At 55.2% G+C, this 18,273-nt stretch overlaps 1 protein-coding gene across 8 annotated transcripts in view; it reads left to right on the forward strand.

Annotated features, from left to right (window-relative positions):
* The window catches only part of TSPAN18 (tetraspanin 18), a 215,568-nt gene that overhangs the window by 173,557 nt on the left and 23,738 nt on the right, over window positions 1-18,273 (forward strand). For 6 of the 8 annotated variants that reach the window (XM_059875002.1, XM_024975564.2, XM_024975566.2 and 3 more), the window contains 6 exon segments: window positions 1,743-1,818; window positions 6,856-6,928; window positions 9,164-9,358; window positions 15,611-15,685; window positions 16,703-16,801; window positions 17,352-17,534. In XM_059875002.1, coding sequence (XP_059730985.1) covers window positions 1,743-1,818; window positions 6,856-6,928; window positions 9,164-9,358; window positions 15,611-15,685; window positions 16,703-16,801; window positions 17,352-17,534 — 701 coding nt within the window. 8 annotated transcript variants of the gene reach the window in all.

The raw sequence follows: 18,273 nt of genomic DNA on the forward strand, positions 1-18,273 counted from the left end.
AACACAGTTTTTCTAACATCTTGCCTGGAGTTTCTAGGAGAAAGAGCCTAGAAATCTCAGGAGGATACTCAGCTTTGCCACTTAAATTTCTAAGGCTCAACTTCCTTCTATAAAATGGGGCAATAATCCACCTTCCAAGGCTGTCATGAGGACTCACCATAATCACGTGGGTGGATGTACAGCCCTGTCCACGAAGGCTAGTTTTGATTCTGATTCCTGGGTGTGGATCCCTGGTCCGTAACTTACTAGCTGTGTGATGCTGGACAAGTCGCTTCCTTCTCCAGGTCTCAGTTTCCATTGTAAAATGAGGACGATGGTAAGATATTTACTTCCTAGGCTTGTTCTTGGCATCTAATGAGCTCATGCATGTAACCGTGTAGCCTAAAGTCATACAGCAGATACCAAGGAAGGTGGCTGAAGAACTTTCCACACATTTATGTTTAGGGCAGAGTACCAACTCCCAGGGCCTCCGAGAGCTCCAGGAGGGAGGCCCCTTTTCCTGCCTTCCTTCCCATCTGCCCATCGCCACCTCTACACTCCCTCCCAACCTACTCCCCTGCACCATCCCCTTCCCAACTAAAGGCTCCCCAACTGCCCCCAGTGGAGTTACCCCAGGGGAGTTTGTCGTCCTTCCTGTGGTCCCCAGCCCTATTGTCAGCCCTTCCCTTGCCCCCTCCAATCTCCTACCCTGACCACCACCCAAGTGTGAGTTCACGCTTATTTGCATCTCTACTCCCTAACACAGCACCCAGCGCAGAGTAGATGGGTGGATGGATGGAGGGAGGGATAAATGGAAGGAGAGAGGAAGGGATGTGTTGTGTTGGCCAAAAAGTTCATCCAGGTTTTTCCATAACATCTTATGGCCAACCTAGTAGATGGATGGATGGATGGATGGATGGATGGATGGATGGATGGATGGACAGAGAGGAATCTTTTGTCTACAGCCCAACCCCCGCCACCACTGATGAGACTGGAAAGGAATCTGAACTGGTACCCGAAGCCCAGAAATCCCCGCTTCCTGCCCACGGGGATGCCCGTGCAGCCCAAGCACCCCAGGCCTTGATTTTCCCTGGCAGTGTCCTCCAGCCCAGTGTTTGAGCAGGAGCAGCTGTGGAATTCCCCACACGTGTGATCGGCCAGGCGTCTCCGTATGGGCCCCCGTGACTGCTGAAACCACGCCCTCATTTCCACTGCTGGGAGCTGGCAAGCTAAAGGAGCCTTCTGGCAAATCCTTAGGCAAAGCTAAGGAACCCTTTCCAGCGTCAAATTTCTCTCCCCCTGGGAGTCAGGGTTTCTGGGGAGGGTGTTGGATTTACAGGGCCCGGCTGGCTCTCTCTCTCTCTGCTGGGGCATCACTGCAGATGCCCAGGGAGCAGCCAGGTTGCATCCCAGGGTATGGGCCCCCCACCCCTCCTCCCGGTTCATCCGCCACGTGCAGCAGTGTGTCAGCAGGGATGAAGCCTATGCCAGAAACCGCGAGTCTCTTGGAGATGAGGTTCCCCTCGCAGCCCCAGTGAGGGCACCCGGCAGCTGCCATGCGGGCAGAAGGCGGGCGCGGCGTGCCGGCCTCCCCAGCTGCAGGGCCCCAGGTGCCGAGAGCTTTTCATCAGCACTAATGGGCCCAGATCAGCAAGGCACTTGCCCTGAATGTGTGTGTCTGAAGGGCGGGCAGGTGTTCATGTGCAGCTTCTCAAAAGTGGCTGCTCCTTATTTCTAGAGTAATTGAGTATTTTCTCTTACAGGACAAGCTGGGCCAATAAGGGATACTGACCAGGAGACGCTGTCCTGCCGACGTCGGAAGAACTGTCCAGGTGACAAGTCAGTAACTGCTCCCCGTGCCCTCTCCCTGCACCTGCTGTATCCCTGACTCCACCCCGTCTCCCCATAAGCTCTCAGTCTGCCCTTTCCTGGACCCCTTCCTGCCGTCTCTCGTTCCCTGTACCTCACCTTGTCTTTCTCCATCTTCCCCTCTCTTCCTGGCTTTGCCGATCTCTCTGATTTACTGAGTTTCTATTGTTCTCTCTGTCTGTTTTCTCTTTTCCCACTCTCCATTCATTCCTTCATCCAGAGAAATTGAGGACTTAACACGCGCCAGACACTGCTCTGGACGCTGGGAACATTCTAATATGGGCAGGTGTGTGCCACCAAAAGAAATAAGTAAAATGGAGAAGAGCCACAGGCACTGGCCTAGGCTTTAAGAAACAGGTCTCCAGGCCCAGACCCCACACTAATTGGTTTTCTAACTTGGCTACACCTCCTTTCCCTTTTGCAGTCTGTTTTCCCATTTCCACGGTGACGTAAGTTATGCAAGGGCTGGACTCTAAATCGGTTATTACACAGACAGAAGTGTCACATTATAGTTCCACGTTTGGCTTTGTCATGCATGAAACAGCCAGTTGCATGAGCTGGGAAGCCTCAGTGTCCCGGAGCAGGAGGCGTTGTGACAGGCACAAGAGCCTTGAGACTATGAGACCCATGGCAGCAAGTCCACAGCTCCCACTCAGGCTCACCCTGGGGCAGGCACCCTGGTGGAAGGGCAGCCAGGTCCACAGCACCTCAACTGCTGTCCCAGCACCTGTGAGACTTGAGTTCATGAGTGGTGCAGTGGTAAAGAATCCGCCTACCAACGCAGGAGACCAATGCAGGAGATTGGAGTAGGAAATGGCAACCCACGCCACTGTTCTTGCCTGGGGACTCCCAGGGACAGAGAAGCCTGGTGGCAAAGGGTCAGACACGACTGAGCGACTAAGCACAAAATGCAGGAGATGTGAGAGATGCAGGCTTGATCCCTGGGTCAGGAAGATCCCCTGGAGAAGGCAATAGCAACCCACGCCAGTATTCTTGCCTGGAAAACTCCATGGACAGAGGAGCCTGGTGGGCTACAGTCCATGGGGTCGCGAAGAGTTGGACACAACCGAACAACTGACCACGCACATGCAAGGTCAAGTTTACCTGTGATACTGACTCTTGCATTTCATCTTTCTGGGCCCCAAGATTTAAAGGACTTTTTTGGCCAATCAGCACTGCCTTTACCAAGTCATCATTTACCAAGTATGTTTCTTCTTAACTGTGGCCTCATATGTACCTGGTACATAGGACTTCTGAACAAGCTGAGAAATAGGGTTCCCAGCCTGGGTGGTTGAATTGCTCCAAAACCAGACACTTGCCCCATGAGTTAGCTGGTGCTGAGGGGATGATTTCTGAGATGTTACCTAAAATCCTGAAAATGGCTCTAGGAGATTGCTAGCCTAGAGGAACCCAGTGTGAGAACCACAAGAGACACGGGTTCGATCCCTGGGCCAGGAAGATTGCCTGGCGTATAAAATGACAACCCGCTGCAGTATTTTTGCCTGGGAAATCTCATGGACAGAGGAGCCTGGCAGGCCAAAGTCCATGGGGTCGCAAAAGAGTTGGACATGACTGAGTACTTGGGCAGAGGAGGTGTGAAGACAGGCCTGAATTTGGGAGAAAAATGGATGAATGTGGCAAGGGGATTAGCATTCATTGAAAACTAGGATTAAAAGCTGTGGTTCCAGGGACTTTCCTGGTCGTCCAGTAACTGGGACTTCATGTTCCCAATGCAGGGGGCCCGGGTTCAATCCCCGGTCAGGGAACTAGATTCCACACACCACAGCTGAGAGTCTGCATGCCGAGACTAAAAGATACCACGTGCTGCAACTAGAACCTGGCACAGCCAAATAAATAAAAATTAACTTAAAAAAAAAAAAAAAGAGCTGTGGTTCTAGATTAAGACAGACCTGGTTCAAACCCTGGCTCAGGCATTTCCATGCTGTGCGACCTTAGACAAGTGACTCCCCGGAGGCGTAATTCCCTCACCTGAAGCAAGGGCAATGACACTGCCTACCTCCAGGAGCTTTAGGAAGACTAAATGAGGCTGTGCATGTTCCTTGGCACATAGTAAGACTCCAGGGGAGCCGGATGTTGCTCACTGCGCTGTTACCGTCTACCTGCACCAAGCTCTGTGGTCTGTATTTTCCATGCATTATGAGGAAGGCATTATTTTTATACTAATTTTAAAGCCGAGGAAACGCAGATGCACGCAGTACAAGAACTTGCTCGAGGCCACCAGCTGGGCCTGGCCGAGCTGGGACGTGGTCCTCTGTCAGGCTCCCAAGCCCTCTGTCCACTCAGTTCCCTGCCCTGGAGCTGGGCCCAGGCCCCCCCACCTCCATCCACCCTCCATCTCACATCATCTCTCCCTCTACCTTCCTCACCTTGGTCAGAGGCTCTTCCCAGGAGACACGTCTTATTTTATTGCATTCGTCTGGGAGCCCAGCACTCCACAAGCTGCTCATTAGATGTAATCTCTAATGAACATGATACATAATAAATACAGGTAGCCCGTTTATGAGCTGCTATGTTTATTATGCACCTTAATTGCTAAACAGTCAGAGCCAGCTGAAGCCAGATCCGACCCTGGGGACTAGGCTTTGCCTGGGTGGGCAGAGGACGGGGCCCCAGAGCCCTGCCTCCTGCAGACTCTCTCAGCATCTCACAGGGGCGGTCCCTCCTGCCCTCCAAAGGCCCGTCCAAGTCAGAACCTGATGGCAGGAGCTCACAGGCCGTCAAACTCCTTCTCCATCATTTTGCAGATGGAGACGCTGAGGTGGAGAGAAGTGACTTGCAGAGCTGGAGCTTGGGGCTCCCGGCTCCCAGTCCAGGGCTCCTTCTGCCCTTCTGTGTGCCCGATCACCAGCCCCTGGGACAGGGAGAGCGCAGGATGTGGAGTGGGATGAGGGGCCCACTCACAAGCTCCAGGAGGTTGAGGCCACCTCGCTGCCCTGAGCCTCAGTGTCCTCACCTCTGAAACGAACACGGTGCTTCCTGCCCATGACACTGTTGAAAGATTCAGGGCAGTCACTTCCTGGAGCTGGCGTGTGGCTGGCAAGGACTCTGTCCTCAGTGACTGCTCTTTCCTGTCTTCTTCCCCCTGTCCAAGGAGCACGGGGTCTCAGCAGATGTGTGGAGTTGCATCGGCCAAGTGCCCAAGGGAGAGGGGTCAGCATGCAGTGCCTGGGGTGCAGGTCATTATCCTGGGGTGCTGATCTCATGGGCCACAAGAGCCCAGTGAGTCACCTGTGACTGTCAAGTTAGGTGTGTTCCTGGTAAGAGCTGTCCACCCCTCGCTGAAGCAGGTTCTGTGGGGAGCCCTGAAGTAGGATGTCTCATTTAATCCTCACGACATGCCACGATGTAGGTCCTAAATACCCACTTACATGGATGAAGAAACTGAGGCTCTAAGAGGTTCCATCATTTACCAGACACAGAGGTAGAGAGGTGTGAAGAGCCAGGGTCGGAGCCCAGGTATGTCTGGCTTCAGAGACCCTGCTTGGAACTGTCGTGTTTAGACGTAGGTTAGATGCTGCTTCTAGAAGGTCAGAGATGGAGGAGCTGGACGAGGGTGGCTGGCTTGGTCTGGGGACCTGTTTTGGAGGTAGAGAGCCTGGGCTTGGAGATGATGCAAGAGAAAAGGATGATCAATTGCCAGGGATGATGGTTTAACAACTGATGGGCATGGCATGGACCTAGAGATGCTAGCTACACAGGCCTGCCATACCCACAGGTCCCCACTGCATCTCAGCCTTCTGCTGGCTGCTGGAAGGACAGGGCCTGGAACAAGGATCCTCCTGGGCCTGCCGTCCTCTGCCCAGGGCTGTCAGAAAGAAAGCCTGGGAATACTGAATATGGTGTACTGCACAGGACCATGACTTATGTGCACCTTGAAGGCTGACTTGTAACAGCAGATGCCATCTGCTTCCCCCGGGCACAGGGGAAGGCTTGTTTTCAAGCTGCAGTGCCTGGCATCAAGTCGTTGCACAAAAAATGCTGGCAGAATAGAATTGTATTCAGTGGTCCATCCGGCTACCATGGACGTGCTGACGAGTCCATAGGGACCAGGGAGGCTCCAGGGGGAGGTGGGATGCTGTAGGTCTCATGATGGAGGTGGTCAGGGTGGGGGGAGCGTCTGGGGACTTGAGGCCCCGGGAAGCGCCAGCAGCTCTTTCCCTGTAACACTGCTTCCCCCCCGGGGCAGGGCCTTCTGGTCAGAGGGCATGTGGGGTGGCAGGAAGTTTGTCAGGCCTGGGTCCTGCTCCTGCTCCACGACCTCCGCAAGTCCCTCATGGCTCTGAGCCTTAGTTTCTCATCTATCAAACGGAAGGCTCACGCCTGCAATCAAGTAACATCATGACGTCATACCTCTGAGGGTCCGCCCCGTGGTGCTAAGCATGTTTATGCGTTATTCCAGTTAATCCTCCCAAAACTGCTGGGGAGGAAGCTTCTGTTTTTAATCTCCCTTTTCAACTTGGAGCAAGCAGGACTGAGAGAGGTGACGTCATCTGCCTGAGTGAATGCGTGCGTGCTAAGTCGCTGCAGTCGTGTCTGACTCTTTGCAACTCTATGCACCATAGTCTGCCAGGCTCCTCTGTCCATGGGATTCTCCACCGAGAATACTGGAGTGGGTTGCCCTGCCCTCCTCCAGGGGATCTTCCCGACCCAGGGACTGAACCCTCATCTCTTATGTCTCCTGCATTGGCAGGCGGGTTCTTTACCACTAGCGCCACCTGGGAAGCCCCCGTTTGCCTGAGACCACGCAGCACTTGAATGGTAGAAAACCCAGGCTGGCTGGGTCACAAGTCCTCATTCCTAACTCCAGCCCCCAGGACAAAGCCCTGTGATGAGGAAACTGTGATCAACTGTTCTCTTCCCCTATTGGCTCCAGAGGCAGACTGCCCGCTGGGACACCCCGAGGGGGAGGAGTCAGAGGACGGGCAAGGGTTCTTTCTGGATGGGGTCCTCCAGTGAGAGGACTGAAGGGGCCTTGCTGTTTTGCAGCGGGATCACCATGGAAGGCGACTGTCTGAGCTGCATGAAGTATCTGATGTTCGTGTTCAATTTCTTCATATTTGTGAGTATTCCTGGAACGTGTCTGGGGTTCTCCCCAGGCCTCTGTGGGGTGGGGGAGAACTGACTGATGCTTGGGAAGAGTCACGTTGGGCTGAGGTCCAGGGGTCAGTGCTAGAAGCTGCCCTACCTGCCTGGCTGGGGGTTCGTGGTGGGGAGACCCCGAGTAGTGCCCACCCCACTCGGAGAGCCTGCCATCACAGGAGAGACGTTTTGCACAGCCCCGGTATAGTTCAGCTATTCTAAAAGAAAGGGGGCAGAGGCTTTAGCCCCGGCTACTATCCTGGGGTCTGACCCCTCTTAGGGAGTTCAGGTGAAAGGGAAGGTGGAGATGATCAGAGGTAGCAGGAGCCGCCATGAAGCCCTGACCCCCTGAGCAGTTGTGGACAGCGGAGTGAAGTGGATGTGAGGCAGTCTGATGCAGTCTGAAACCTCTCTGGGTCTGAGACACCTGGGTTCACAGCCCAACTCTGCGCCTCACCCACTGTGTCATCTACAATACATACCGCCTCCCTGAACCTCAGTATCGTCATCCCTTAATCTTCCACCTCAACAGATTCTTTGAAAAGGAAGCAAGATTAGTTTAGGAAGTGCCTGGAATGTATCAGCTCCATCCAACTTATGGATTCTATACATGAAAGGACAGAGTCCCCAAGGGCTCAGGGGGCCAGGCCGGCACCCTGCCACAGCCCACCTGCTCTGCTCAGACCTATGGCCTCTCCCGGGAGCAGAGCCACACTCATCACGTGACCCCACCTCAACCTTTGACCTTAGTGCAGCCAAGACCTGGATGAGTAAAGACCCACTGAAGTCCGCCAGGGCAGGGTCACTAGGAAGGAGAGGCCCCTTCCAGTCAAGACTGACTCTGTCTGTCTGTCTCCATCTATTCTGTGTACTCTTCAGACCTTTCCTGGATTTCCTTCCCGTGCCCCTAATTCTGAAGAGCAGGCAACTCCACACACTTGAACTCTAGACCCAACTTCCAACTGGGATGACCCTGGGCCGCTCAGTCTGTGCCTGAGCCCCCCTTGAAGCAGAACTCAGCATGCAACTGTTAAACTCCCACACCTCCAACAGCCGTGAGGAAGGGACACAGGTTTTCCTGGAGGTTTTGGGGGAAAACCAGGGAGAAAGGCAGGCCACCGCAGACGGCAAAATGTTGCTTCTGTTGTTGGCTGCGCCCAGGTCCCCCGGGCCTCTGCGCCCCACCCCTCCCTCCACTGCATCTGAAAGGACCATCTTTTGCCCCAAACCATCCAGCTCTTCCCCTGCTTACAGACCCTGTCTGTGAGCCGGCAGTTCTGCATCATTTTGCATCATTCCTCTGGTCTTCCCACCACACAGAGATTTCAAGCACTTCCCAGTCTTTGAAGTCCATGATGCCAGATGATTTCTCCTGCAACAGATCTGTTTCCAAGACTGGTCTGTGCCCAAGACCAATGGAATGATGTCTGTTGAACCCTGCTAGGCACCTTCAGGTCCTTGGGAGGTGGGAAACGGTATCTTCGTCTAACCATGAGGAAGCTAGGGCTCAGAGAGGTTAAGGCACTTGACCAAGGTCTCACAGCGAACGCATGGCACAGCCCTTTCTCTGGACTAAGCTGCCTGTCTCCAGAGATAAGTGAGGCATGGAGAGGCGGACCGTGGAGAGGAAGTCATGAACAAGAAGGCTTTCTAGGAGCGGATTTGAGAGTGGGGAGCCCGCCCCGACTGAGAGCTCCTGTGCGGACAACCAGGATGGCTTCGGTCTGTGTTTTCCCAGCATAGGCGTCAGAGCACGTTCACGAACTTGGGGAGCATCTTGGGGCTGGAGTCGGGGGGACCTGGGGCTCAGCCCTGGCTCTGCTATGAACCTACTGTGTGACCTTCGGCGGATTGTTGGCCCCCTCTGGGGCTCAGCGTGGAATCAGAGGGTTGGACTGAACGACCTCAGTGCCCAGTGGCTCTAACACTTAAGGAGACTATGAACGTGGCAGATAGACTCTACAGGACATGGTTCCTCGCAGCCCAAAGTAGAGTGTTGGTCAGAGATGGGCTCTGCAGGATGCGTGATGCACCCTAGGTCAGAGTTAAGGAGGGAAGTTCAAAGCAGAGGAAAACACAGAGGGAGTCTCTGCCCAGCTCACTTGGCACCTCTGCCCCAGGGCCTCCAGCAGAGAGCTGGTGTGTGTATGTGGGGTGTCTAACCACCATGTCTCCCCGTGTCTTCCCCATGGTCCTGCCTGGCCCCGGGGAGCAGCTGGGCGGGGCCTGCTTGCTGGGCATCGGCATCTGGGTCATGGTGGACCCCACCGGCTTCCGGGAGATCGTGGCCGCCAACCCCCTGCTCATCACGGGCGCCTACATCCTCCTGGCCATGGGGGGTCTGCTTTTTCTGCTCGGCTTCCTGGGCTGCTGCGGGGCCGTCCGGGAGAACAAGTGTCTGCTGCTGTTTGTGAGTATCCCATCCCCCACCCCATGCATGGGTGCCCTGGGGAGGGGGGTGGATAGAGCCCTGCACCCACACTAGGGGGGACTCACACTGGGGTCTGAGCCAGGTAGGCTGGCCTCCAGGAGCGGGAGAGCCACCAACCCTTGCCATATGCATCCATGCTGGCCCCTGCCTGCCGCCTGGGTGAGCTGCCCCCAGGCACGCGGTGGCCTCAGCCTCCAGGTCCGAACGGCCAGGCTTCCCCACAGCAGGGTCAGCTGAGAGCACTGACTCATGATGCTTTTCGACTTGCTTGCTTCTGAGAACTCAAATATACAACTCCGTGATAATAGAGCAAAGATCGCTATAGGATAAATCATTCAGCTTTCACATTTCCCCTTCTAAAATGGAAGTGATATGATCTCGGTGGGTCCTTTATTCATTAAATGAATGGTCTTTGACCTGCTGACCACGTGATTCACTCACTATAGGTGCATCGAGGGCTGAGTGACCATCCATAGTCTTGCGGGGCGGGGAGGGGCGGGCGAGCCCAGGAGGATGAGCTGGGTTTGTGTGTGCGACCTGCTCCGTCTCATAACAGTGTGACTCTGGTTTAGTTTCTTAACCTCTCTGAGCTTTAGCGTCTGCTGGTGAAGTGAGAGGCCAACTCACACGGCTGTAGACGGGAGTCAAACGAGACCAGCAGTGAATGTTGCGTTTCTCGGGCCCTCTGTATTCACATGGACTGTGGCCCTTTCTCTCCTTACTTGTCGGCCTTGGTGATGGGGCTTCCTCCCCTCCCAGGTCCTGTGCCTTTAGGGTTAGGAAAACTGGGTTGAGCGCAATCTTGCCGGAAGGGAAGTTAAAAACAGCCCACCTTGGCTGTGCAGCTGGGCCAACTTGCAAACTCGCCTCACGAGCGAGCCGGCGGGTGGGTCAGGAGTTAAGTGATAGGGAGGCGTGGGCCGGTCAGCGATGCGTCCTCGCAAGGCGTCTAGCGCCCCCTGGTGGACAGCTCTGTGCAGTGTCCAGTGGTGCCGGCGGTCTGGGCTTGGGGAGCCTGGGACTCTGAAAGGATCTGAGGACGGTCCCAGGACACCCCAAAGCCACCATCACCCGCCCACCCTGCACCTCGGTGTCTGGGGCTCATCCAGCATGAACGGGCTCATCTCTGAAGTCAAGATAGAAACTACGCTGGCGCTCTGGGCCAGGAGCAACCTGGGGGCCTCACAAGCCCTCTCCAGTTAAGTGGCTCCTTCAGAGCCTGCCAGCTGGAGGAGGCATCGCTCTCCCCAGTGCCTAGGGGAGAAGGCTGAGACCCAGGAGGGGACTGGCTGCAGCTCTCCCCAGAGACAGACTTAAGTCCTGGTTGTGGCCGGTCTGCCCACCAAACCTTAAAGTCTCCCCTGTCTCCGCCTCCTCCTCTGTAGTCTCCCTCCAGTCTCATCGTGTCTGCTTCTCCCCTTCTTTTCTAGCTCTTCCTCCGCCTCTGTCTCCCGTCTCTCTGCCTTCCTCTTGATCCCCTGGTTTCTGTTCCTGCTGCCCTTCCTTCTCCTTCTCCTGGACGCCCCCTTGTCTCTGCCCCTCTCTCCCTTCCCCCCACTTCCTTGACTTCCCCTGCCTCCCCTCTCCTCCTCCCCTTCCCTCTCATCCAGTCCCCTCCACTCTCCTCTCTGTCACAAGCCTAAGGCACACAACCCGAGGTCACCGTGCAGATCAAAGGCAGGGGACGCTTGGACCCGGGTCTGCTGTCTCAGAGGGACTGGTCCAGAGGCTCCTCACCTGGAGTGCACTCAAGTGGTTCAAAACTCAACCAAAATTATATGCAAAATATTATGTCAGGGCCTCTGTGTGTGCCTATACCTGTGTGTTCTGTGTGTGTGGTGTGCGTGCTTGCGTGTTTCTGGAGCCCCCACAGCTTCTGCAAGGTTTTCAGATTGATTCATGACCTGAAAAGTAAGAAGAACCACTTTTTTTTTCCAACCTGGACTCAGCTGCGCAGGGTGGTTCCAGCACCGAGTCTCACCCATCCTTGGCCGTTAAAGAAGCCTGAGCCGTCTCGTCACCCTTCGGGGAAGAAGCAAAGACTAGTCTTGGGAGAAGCCAAGAGAATGACTTCAGTCCCCTCTGGAACTGGGGCTCAAAGCCCCCAGAGAGAGGAGGCCTGGAGATGGAGATCACTGGGCAACCCCTGCCCCTGCTCGGAGGCTAAGCCCTGAGGGGCCCCGGTGACCCTTAGCCCAAGAGCCATGGCCCTAATGTCACCTAATGACCTACTTTTCTAAAACATTTTTTTCCAAACAGTCCTGTTGATCAATTCTAGAGCATTTTCATGGACCACAAGACAACTTCAGCCTATTGGTGACATTTTGTGGCATCCCTTTTTGCCTAGCTGCTCACCTATAAACAGTTCAAGGAATGTTTCTAACCCATTTATTGAAAGCTTCACATTTTAAAAATATTTTATAACCAAGGCATGCTAAATTGGAAAAGAGAACAGCAAAAAGGGAAGAGTCGAATTTAAAAGCGATAAAACGAGCTGAATTGTACATCAAGTATGTAAATTTGGTAAATATTATTAGAAATGAGAACGAAAAGCAGATGTATTGTAGGCAGATGGGTTAGAAAAGTCTGGAAATGCTCACAAGTAGGCAAAATAGCAGTTTTTACCCCTTTATTAATCGCCTGATCCTAAGCAAAGCGTTGTAAATTTGATGTTGAGGAATTGCTGGCAAGTGTGCCCTTAGGCAAATGGGATGAGGTCAGATAACCCAAGAGAAACACACTCTGGGAAAGGCCCTGGTTCGGGGGAGCCCCAGAAAGCATCAGCCCTGTGGCTGGGTCCAGGCGGGATCCCCTTCAAATAACCAGTAGTAATCTCGTCAAGCCGGAGGCAATTTTTCATGCTGGAGATGCTGGCAGAAGTGACCTTGTTACTGATGTTGGCCCCACAGCCCTGCACTTTCCTCCAGGTGACTTACACTCATGTCACCAGCTCCGTGCCCAGGCTTTTGGGGGCCCCTGCTTCAGGCGGGAACAGTGGCCAGGAGATCTGCAGACACTCTTCCTCTGGGGAGACCTGCTTTCCCCATCAATGAGTTACGGGTTTGTTTTTTCATCTCATCTCATGACTCGTATGCTTTTCATCCCGTGAATTTCATTTCGTGGACCATGAATCTTGGCTCAGCGGAAACTCCACCAGAGTGGGGATCACATCGCCCTTGTCTGTATTTGTTTATCGGTACCTAGCACAGTGGGCTTCCTGGGTGGCTCAGAGTGATAAGGAATCCACCTGCCAAGGCAGCAGATGAGGGTTTGATCCCCGGATCAGGAAGATCCCCTGGAGAAGGAAATGGCAGCTCACTCCAGTATTCTTGCCTGGGTAGTCCCAGGGACAGAGGAGCCTGGCGGGCTACAGTCCATGGGATTGCAGAAGAGTTGGACACGACTTAGCGACTGGACAACGACGACCTAGCACAGTACCTGGCACAGAGCATGTGCTCAGTACACGGGCCTGGACCGAAGGGACAGAGAGGAGGCGTGGGGCAGGGCCTGGCCTCTGCAGTCAGCAAAGCCTGGTTCTTATCCCTGCCATGCCACTTCCCGGCTGTGTGACCTGGGGTCCATCACTTAAGGTCTCTGAACTTCAGGTTCCTCACATGTAAGCTGGAGACAATAATACTGCCTTTCCAGCCATAATATTTTGATCAGCATTCAATAAGAAAATGTACATCTTGCTTAACTGTTTTCCTGGCACATATAAGCGTTTGATAAGTTGAAAACGAAAGGATTGGTGTTGATCCACAAGAGACCCTGCAGGCCAGCCGAGTCTTAAAACCTGGGGCTCTGGTTCCGACAGGTCGGGAAGCAGACCTGCAGTCAGCCTCGCTGCAGTCAGCTGTGTGGGGTGACCTAGGGCTGAAGCTGGGAGGTAGAGCTCCCCACCCGGAAAGGAGAGTGACAGAAGACGTCCTGTACCCTGGGCAGCCTGCCCTTGGCCGAAGTGCCCATCCCATCCCCCTCCACTTCCACGAGCTGGTCCTTGGGTTAAGAGGTGAAGGGCCCTGGCAGGGCTCCTGGCACCTCCATTTGGCTGGTGACAGATGGTCATCTGGTTCTGTTTCACAAGGTCTCCATGGAGCCCCACCCTGCCCTCTGCCCTCTCGGTGGAGTTGCTGGCAGTCCTCAGGCTGGCATAAAGAGCAGCCTCGGAAATGGTTTCCACCCCAGTGATGTGACCGAGCTGTCTCTGCCTATCGATCTTGGCTTAGAAGTTATAAACTATGGATGAGACGGAGCTCATGAACTCCACGTGCTCATCACTCTGGGAGCGTGCGTGCGCTTTCCAGGGGACTTAGCACCGCATCAGTGAGATAATGCGGGTGCAGCGCCGTGCACAGCGTGAGGAAGGCTCAGATGGTGGCTCAGAATCAAGCGCGAGCGTGGCCTTCCTGGAGACAAGCACTGGCGTGGGTGGTCTCTGGAAAACGCACGACAACTATCATCTATCCAGCGCTTGGGGCTTCCTGGGTGGCACTGCTGTTAAAGACCCCGCTTGCCAACACAGGAGACTTAAGACACGCAGGTTCAATCCCTCGGTCAGGAAGATCCCCTGGAGGAGGGCGTGACAACCCAGTCCAGTATTCTTGCCTGGAGACAATCCCATGGACAGAGGAGCCTGGTGGGCTACAGGTCACAGGGTCCCAAAGAGTCGGACACAACTGAAGTGACTTAGCACTCATGCACTCCCGCAGGCATGCAGCGCTTAACACCTAAGCATGGATCTTACATGAGTCATTTCACTGAAGCCTCTGGGCAGCCTGGCAAAGCAGCTGCTGACCATCAACACTCTTGTTCTATTGATGGAGAAACTGGAACCCAGACACGGTAGAACCTGACGGAGCTGGCCCAGCTGGCAAGCAGCACAGTGGAAATAAATGCGGGACCTCTGATTCTAGAACAGAGGATCCTAACACCATGTAATCCTGGAGCCCAGAAAAGCCTCCAGGTCTTAAGACTTTCAAAGCGAGGCGGGGCGGGGATGGGGGGGCGGTGCTGAAGTGCTGAGGACAAGCTCAGGCCCTTCGCTTCCTTCCAGCCTGGGCACACACGGTGTGCACTGGAAGCTCAGAGGACTGTGACCCGAGCAAGGGAGCAGGTCCCGGGGTCGCCGTATGCATGTGCGGCTGGGGCTTCAGGGCCCTGCTGGGGGTCTCCAGGTGGGCTGACAGCTCCAGGATTGTCCCAGTGCAGGGGGACAACGCTGAGTGATGAGGGCACGGCCGCTTCCTCTTCTTTCTGCCGACAACCATCCACCCACAGCAGTGCCCATGATGGCCCGGGCCTGGAGATAGCAGATGGCAAGGTCATTATGGCGAGCTGGTCACTCATGGATTCATTTACTCATCGGAGAGCCGTATACCAAGACCGGTGCTGTCTGGGCTTCGAGAGCACTGCCCACTGGATCCCAGCTGATGGTGGTGACCCGGCGGGGATGCAGCGGCTGCGGTGCACACTTCTGCAGGGCCCTGGGATGTGGGGGAGCCAGGAACCGAGTCTGGAAAACAGGATGCTGGTGGGCAAGCAAGGGCAGGGCCTTCCAGGGAGCTCAGCGTGTGAGGTGCCCGAGGCAAGAGGTGTCGTGGTAAGTTTGGGCAACATAGAGACATGCAGAGAGTAGCACAGAGGGGCGCTCTGTTAGATTCCAGACTCCCAGCCCCTGGGTTTTCAGATTTTGATAGACATACCACCTTCCCTCCGATCATGCTCCTTTATTGCAGCTGAAAAGTAACATCACTTCCCCCACTACCCATGGGAATGAGAGGCAGCCAGGCAGGGAGAGGTGGCCTGGGCCTGATGGGGTGAGGACAGCCAGCCAGGGATCCCCAGGGACTTCAGGATTCCCACTACTTGGACAGTCCACCTGGAGGAGGTCCAAACAAGTTTCAACATCGATCTTCTTCAAGGGCTGCCAAGTACGGTTGCTCAGAGCACCCACTGCACAAGGGGCCTCTAAAGGGTGCCATTTGCACAGAAGGCATATCTGTATGATTATTTGTTCCATATTTGTATTACAACTTTGTTGGCTCCAAAGATGGATCGTCGGGGTGTTTATGATCAAAGATGTCTGGTTTATGGCAGTTGAGTTCCTCAGTCTTACGAAATCGGTACGCTGCCGCCATCGTGTGACAGATGGAAGGGTGCCTCAGAGAGCGGTCAGCTGTCCCCTTCCTACCTGCCCTCGGGACTCACAAGTCTGCCTGCTTCTCTCTGCAGTTCTTCTTGTTCATCCTGATCATCTTCTTGGCAGAGCTCTCAGCAGCCATCCTGGCCTTCATCTTCAGGGGAAATGTACGTACCTGGCCTTGTGTGCCCCGGCCCATTCATGGCCAGCCCCTCCATCCCCAGAGGGTCTCAGAGAGTCAGCGTCCCCTCATCCAGTCGTTCCAGCTCCAATCACAACCCACCACCCCACCCAGTGAAGCCCCACAGCCCCAAAAGAAACCTGCGAGCCTGTCCCTGCAAGGACTTTTCCAGAAGGTCAGAGTCAGAGGGCCCTTAAGGGTCTCCGCTCTTTCCAAGTGTCTGGTGCAACCCATCTCTGACTCTAGAATCTTCCATTCTATGCCTTGCCCAGCACTGGCCCAGCAGTAGTCATTCCAAGGATAGTCGGAGAGGCTTCCCACCCCCCACCCCACCCCCAGCCCCCACGCAGAATCTGTGCCAAGCAGGAGAACAGGGCAGAGCCCTCCTGGATGAGGCCCTGGCAGTATGCAGTTTGGGCCACTTACCCCCAGAGACCATCTTATCCCAGAGGCTCCAACCACCGAAGGCCCCACCCTTCCCTGCAGAGGGGAGCAGGGTGGTCAGGCCTCCGAGGAGTATTTTGAAGGTAGCAATGACTTCCAAGGGTCTCTGGAAACTGTGGCTCTGCAGAGACGGCTTGCTGCACACACAGTGGCTTCTTCAGGGCCCAGGACACAGCGCATCCTCTCGGCTCTGTCTGAGGAACAGCTCAGGGTTAGGGAGCGGCAGGAGGGGTGAGCCCCCAACTGAGGACCAGCCACCCTCTGGAAAGGGCTGCAGTACTGGTGGAGGGGTTCCCCGGTGGCTTGCTGAGGGCCGTGTGGGTAGTCTGCGCGTTCATACTGGGGATCTGATGATGCAGGGAGGCCACAGGTCCTTAGAGGTAGGGGGTGGGCCCCAAGGGCCCGCCCCAAGTCAGCTGCTTACAAGGAGGGTCCCTGGCACTAGGGCCCAGAGGCCTTCCCCCACCCTCCCCCAGAGCAGATCAGTGGAGAAGCCAGAGAAGGGGGCACCGTATCAAGCTGCCATGGCTCTCAGTCCAGCCCCTCCCTCTGCCTCCAGCTCACCCGTGAATTCTTCACCAAGGAGCTCACCAAGCACTACCAGGGCAGCAACGACACGGACGTCTTCTCCGCCACCTGGAACTCCGTCATGATCACGGTGAGTGGCCCCAGGGATGCTCTGAGCCCTCAGAGCCCTGACGCCCAGGGGAGCCATTATCTGGCCTCCAGAGCCTTGCTCTCTGCGCCTATGCAGATATCAATAATCAATCAGGCACTGATCTGCCAGCCCAGGCCCAGCCTCAGAACCGGCATCCATCCGCACAGCATCTTGGGCAGCCGTTGCCCATCAGCCACAGTCCGAACTCAGGGTGAAAGCTGTTCACCCTCCCTGTCTTGAGTCCTCAAGCAATCGTAACTGTCATCAGTGGCGGTAACCATAGCAGCTACTTACTGAGTGCTCAGCGCCGGTGAAGTAGGAATTGTTGCCAGCACTCTCATTTTACCGTGAGGACACTGGAGGCTCAGAGAGGCTGAGTGGCTTTCCTGGGGTTGCACAGGAGCAGCAGGTGGAGCCAGCTCCCACTTGGATCATGACTACCCCCCACTACGCTGCCTCACAGTGGCCTGTGGACAGGCTTTGCGTTTGTCTCCTCACTCTCATGCCTGGCTCCAGCTCCTATCCCCCTCTTCTCTCTGCTCTGTCCTAGTTTGGTTGCTGTGGGGTCAACGGGCCCGAAGACTTTAAGTATGCATCAGTTTTCCGACTCCTGACTTTGGACAGTGATGAGGTGCCAGAGGCCTGCTGCCGGAGAGAACCCCAGAGTCGGGACGGGGTCCTGCTGAGCAGAGAGGAATGCCTCCTGGGAAGGGACCTGTTCCTGAACAAGCAGGTACCAGGCCCTGCTTCCCCTGGCAGGGAGACCTGTGCATCAGGAGTGGCTGGCCAAGTTGGGTGGGTGGCAATGTGAGCCCAGAAGATCTGAAGGCATTCGGGGAATCCCGTGGAAATGTTGGCTGTGATGTGGGACCCCTGAACGGGAGCTAAGGAAGGCTCCATTCATGCCCCTGAGAGCCAGCCAAAGGGGTTAAAGGATGAGAATGGCAGACAGTCCGTCAGCGTCGCAGACCAGAGGAGTGGGCATTTTGACTGGGGTTCAAGGGTAACTAGGAGTTTTCCAGTGTTCCAAGTAGAGCACTCCCTGAGTTTCTGGTACTGCAGGTCTCAAGAATGAAAACCAGAGTTACACAGCAGGGCCCCTCCTCAGCGGTGCATTTTATTTGGGGAGAACTCACATTTGTCATGTGGAAGCACCCCCGGGCCCCAAGAGAATAAGATTTCCCTGACCTTAGCCTCCAAAGTCAGGGAAGCTCCTAGACTTCTTGGCTTCTTTCGCAACCCAAGGATTTCATCTAAGTTTCAGAAGAGGCCCTTTCCCTTCCTGCTATGTCCCCTCGGTGAGACTCACAGTGCCCTTGACCTTGATCCCCCTTCCTATTTACCAGTCTCCACACTCCTCAGGGGGATGTGTGAGGCCAGGCTGGGGGAGGGCAGGGCAGTGGGGGGCGAATGAGGGTGAACTGAGCCCCGCACCCTGTGCTTGATTCGGCCTTCGATGAGGCTCCCATGGG

Source organism: Bos taurus, chromosome 15 (genome assembly GCF_002263795.3).
Source record: "Bos taurus isolate L1 Dominette 01449 registration number 42190680 breed Hereford chromosome 15, ARS-UCD2.0, whole genome shotgun sequence".
In the NCBI taxonomy this organism is placed as follows: domain Eukaryota; kingdom Metazoa; phylum Chordata; class Mammalia; order Artiodactyla; family Bovidae; genus Bos; species Bos taurus.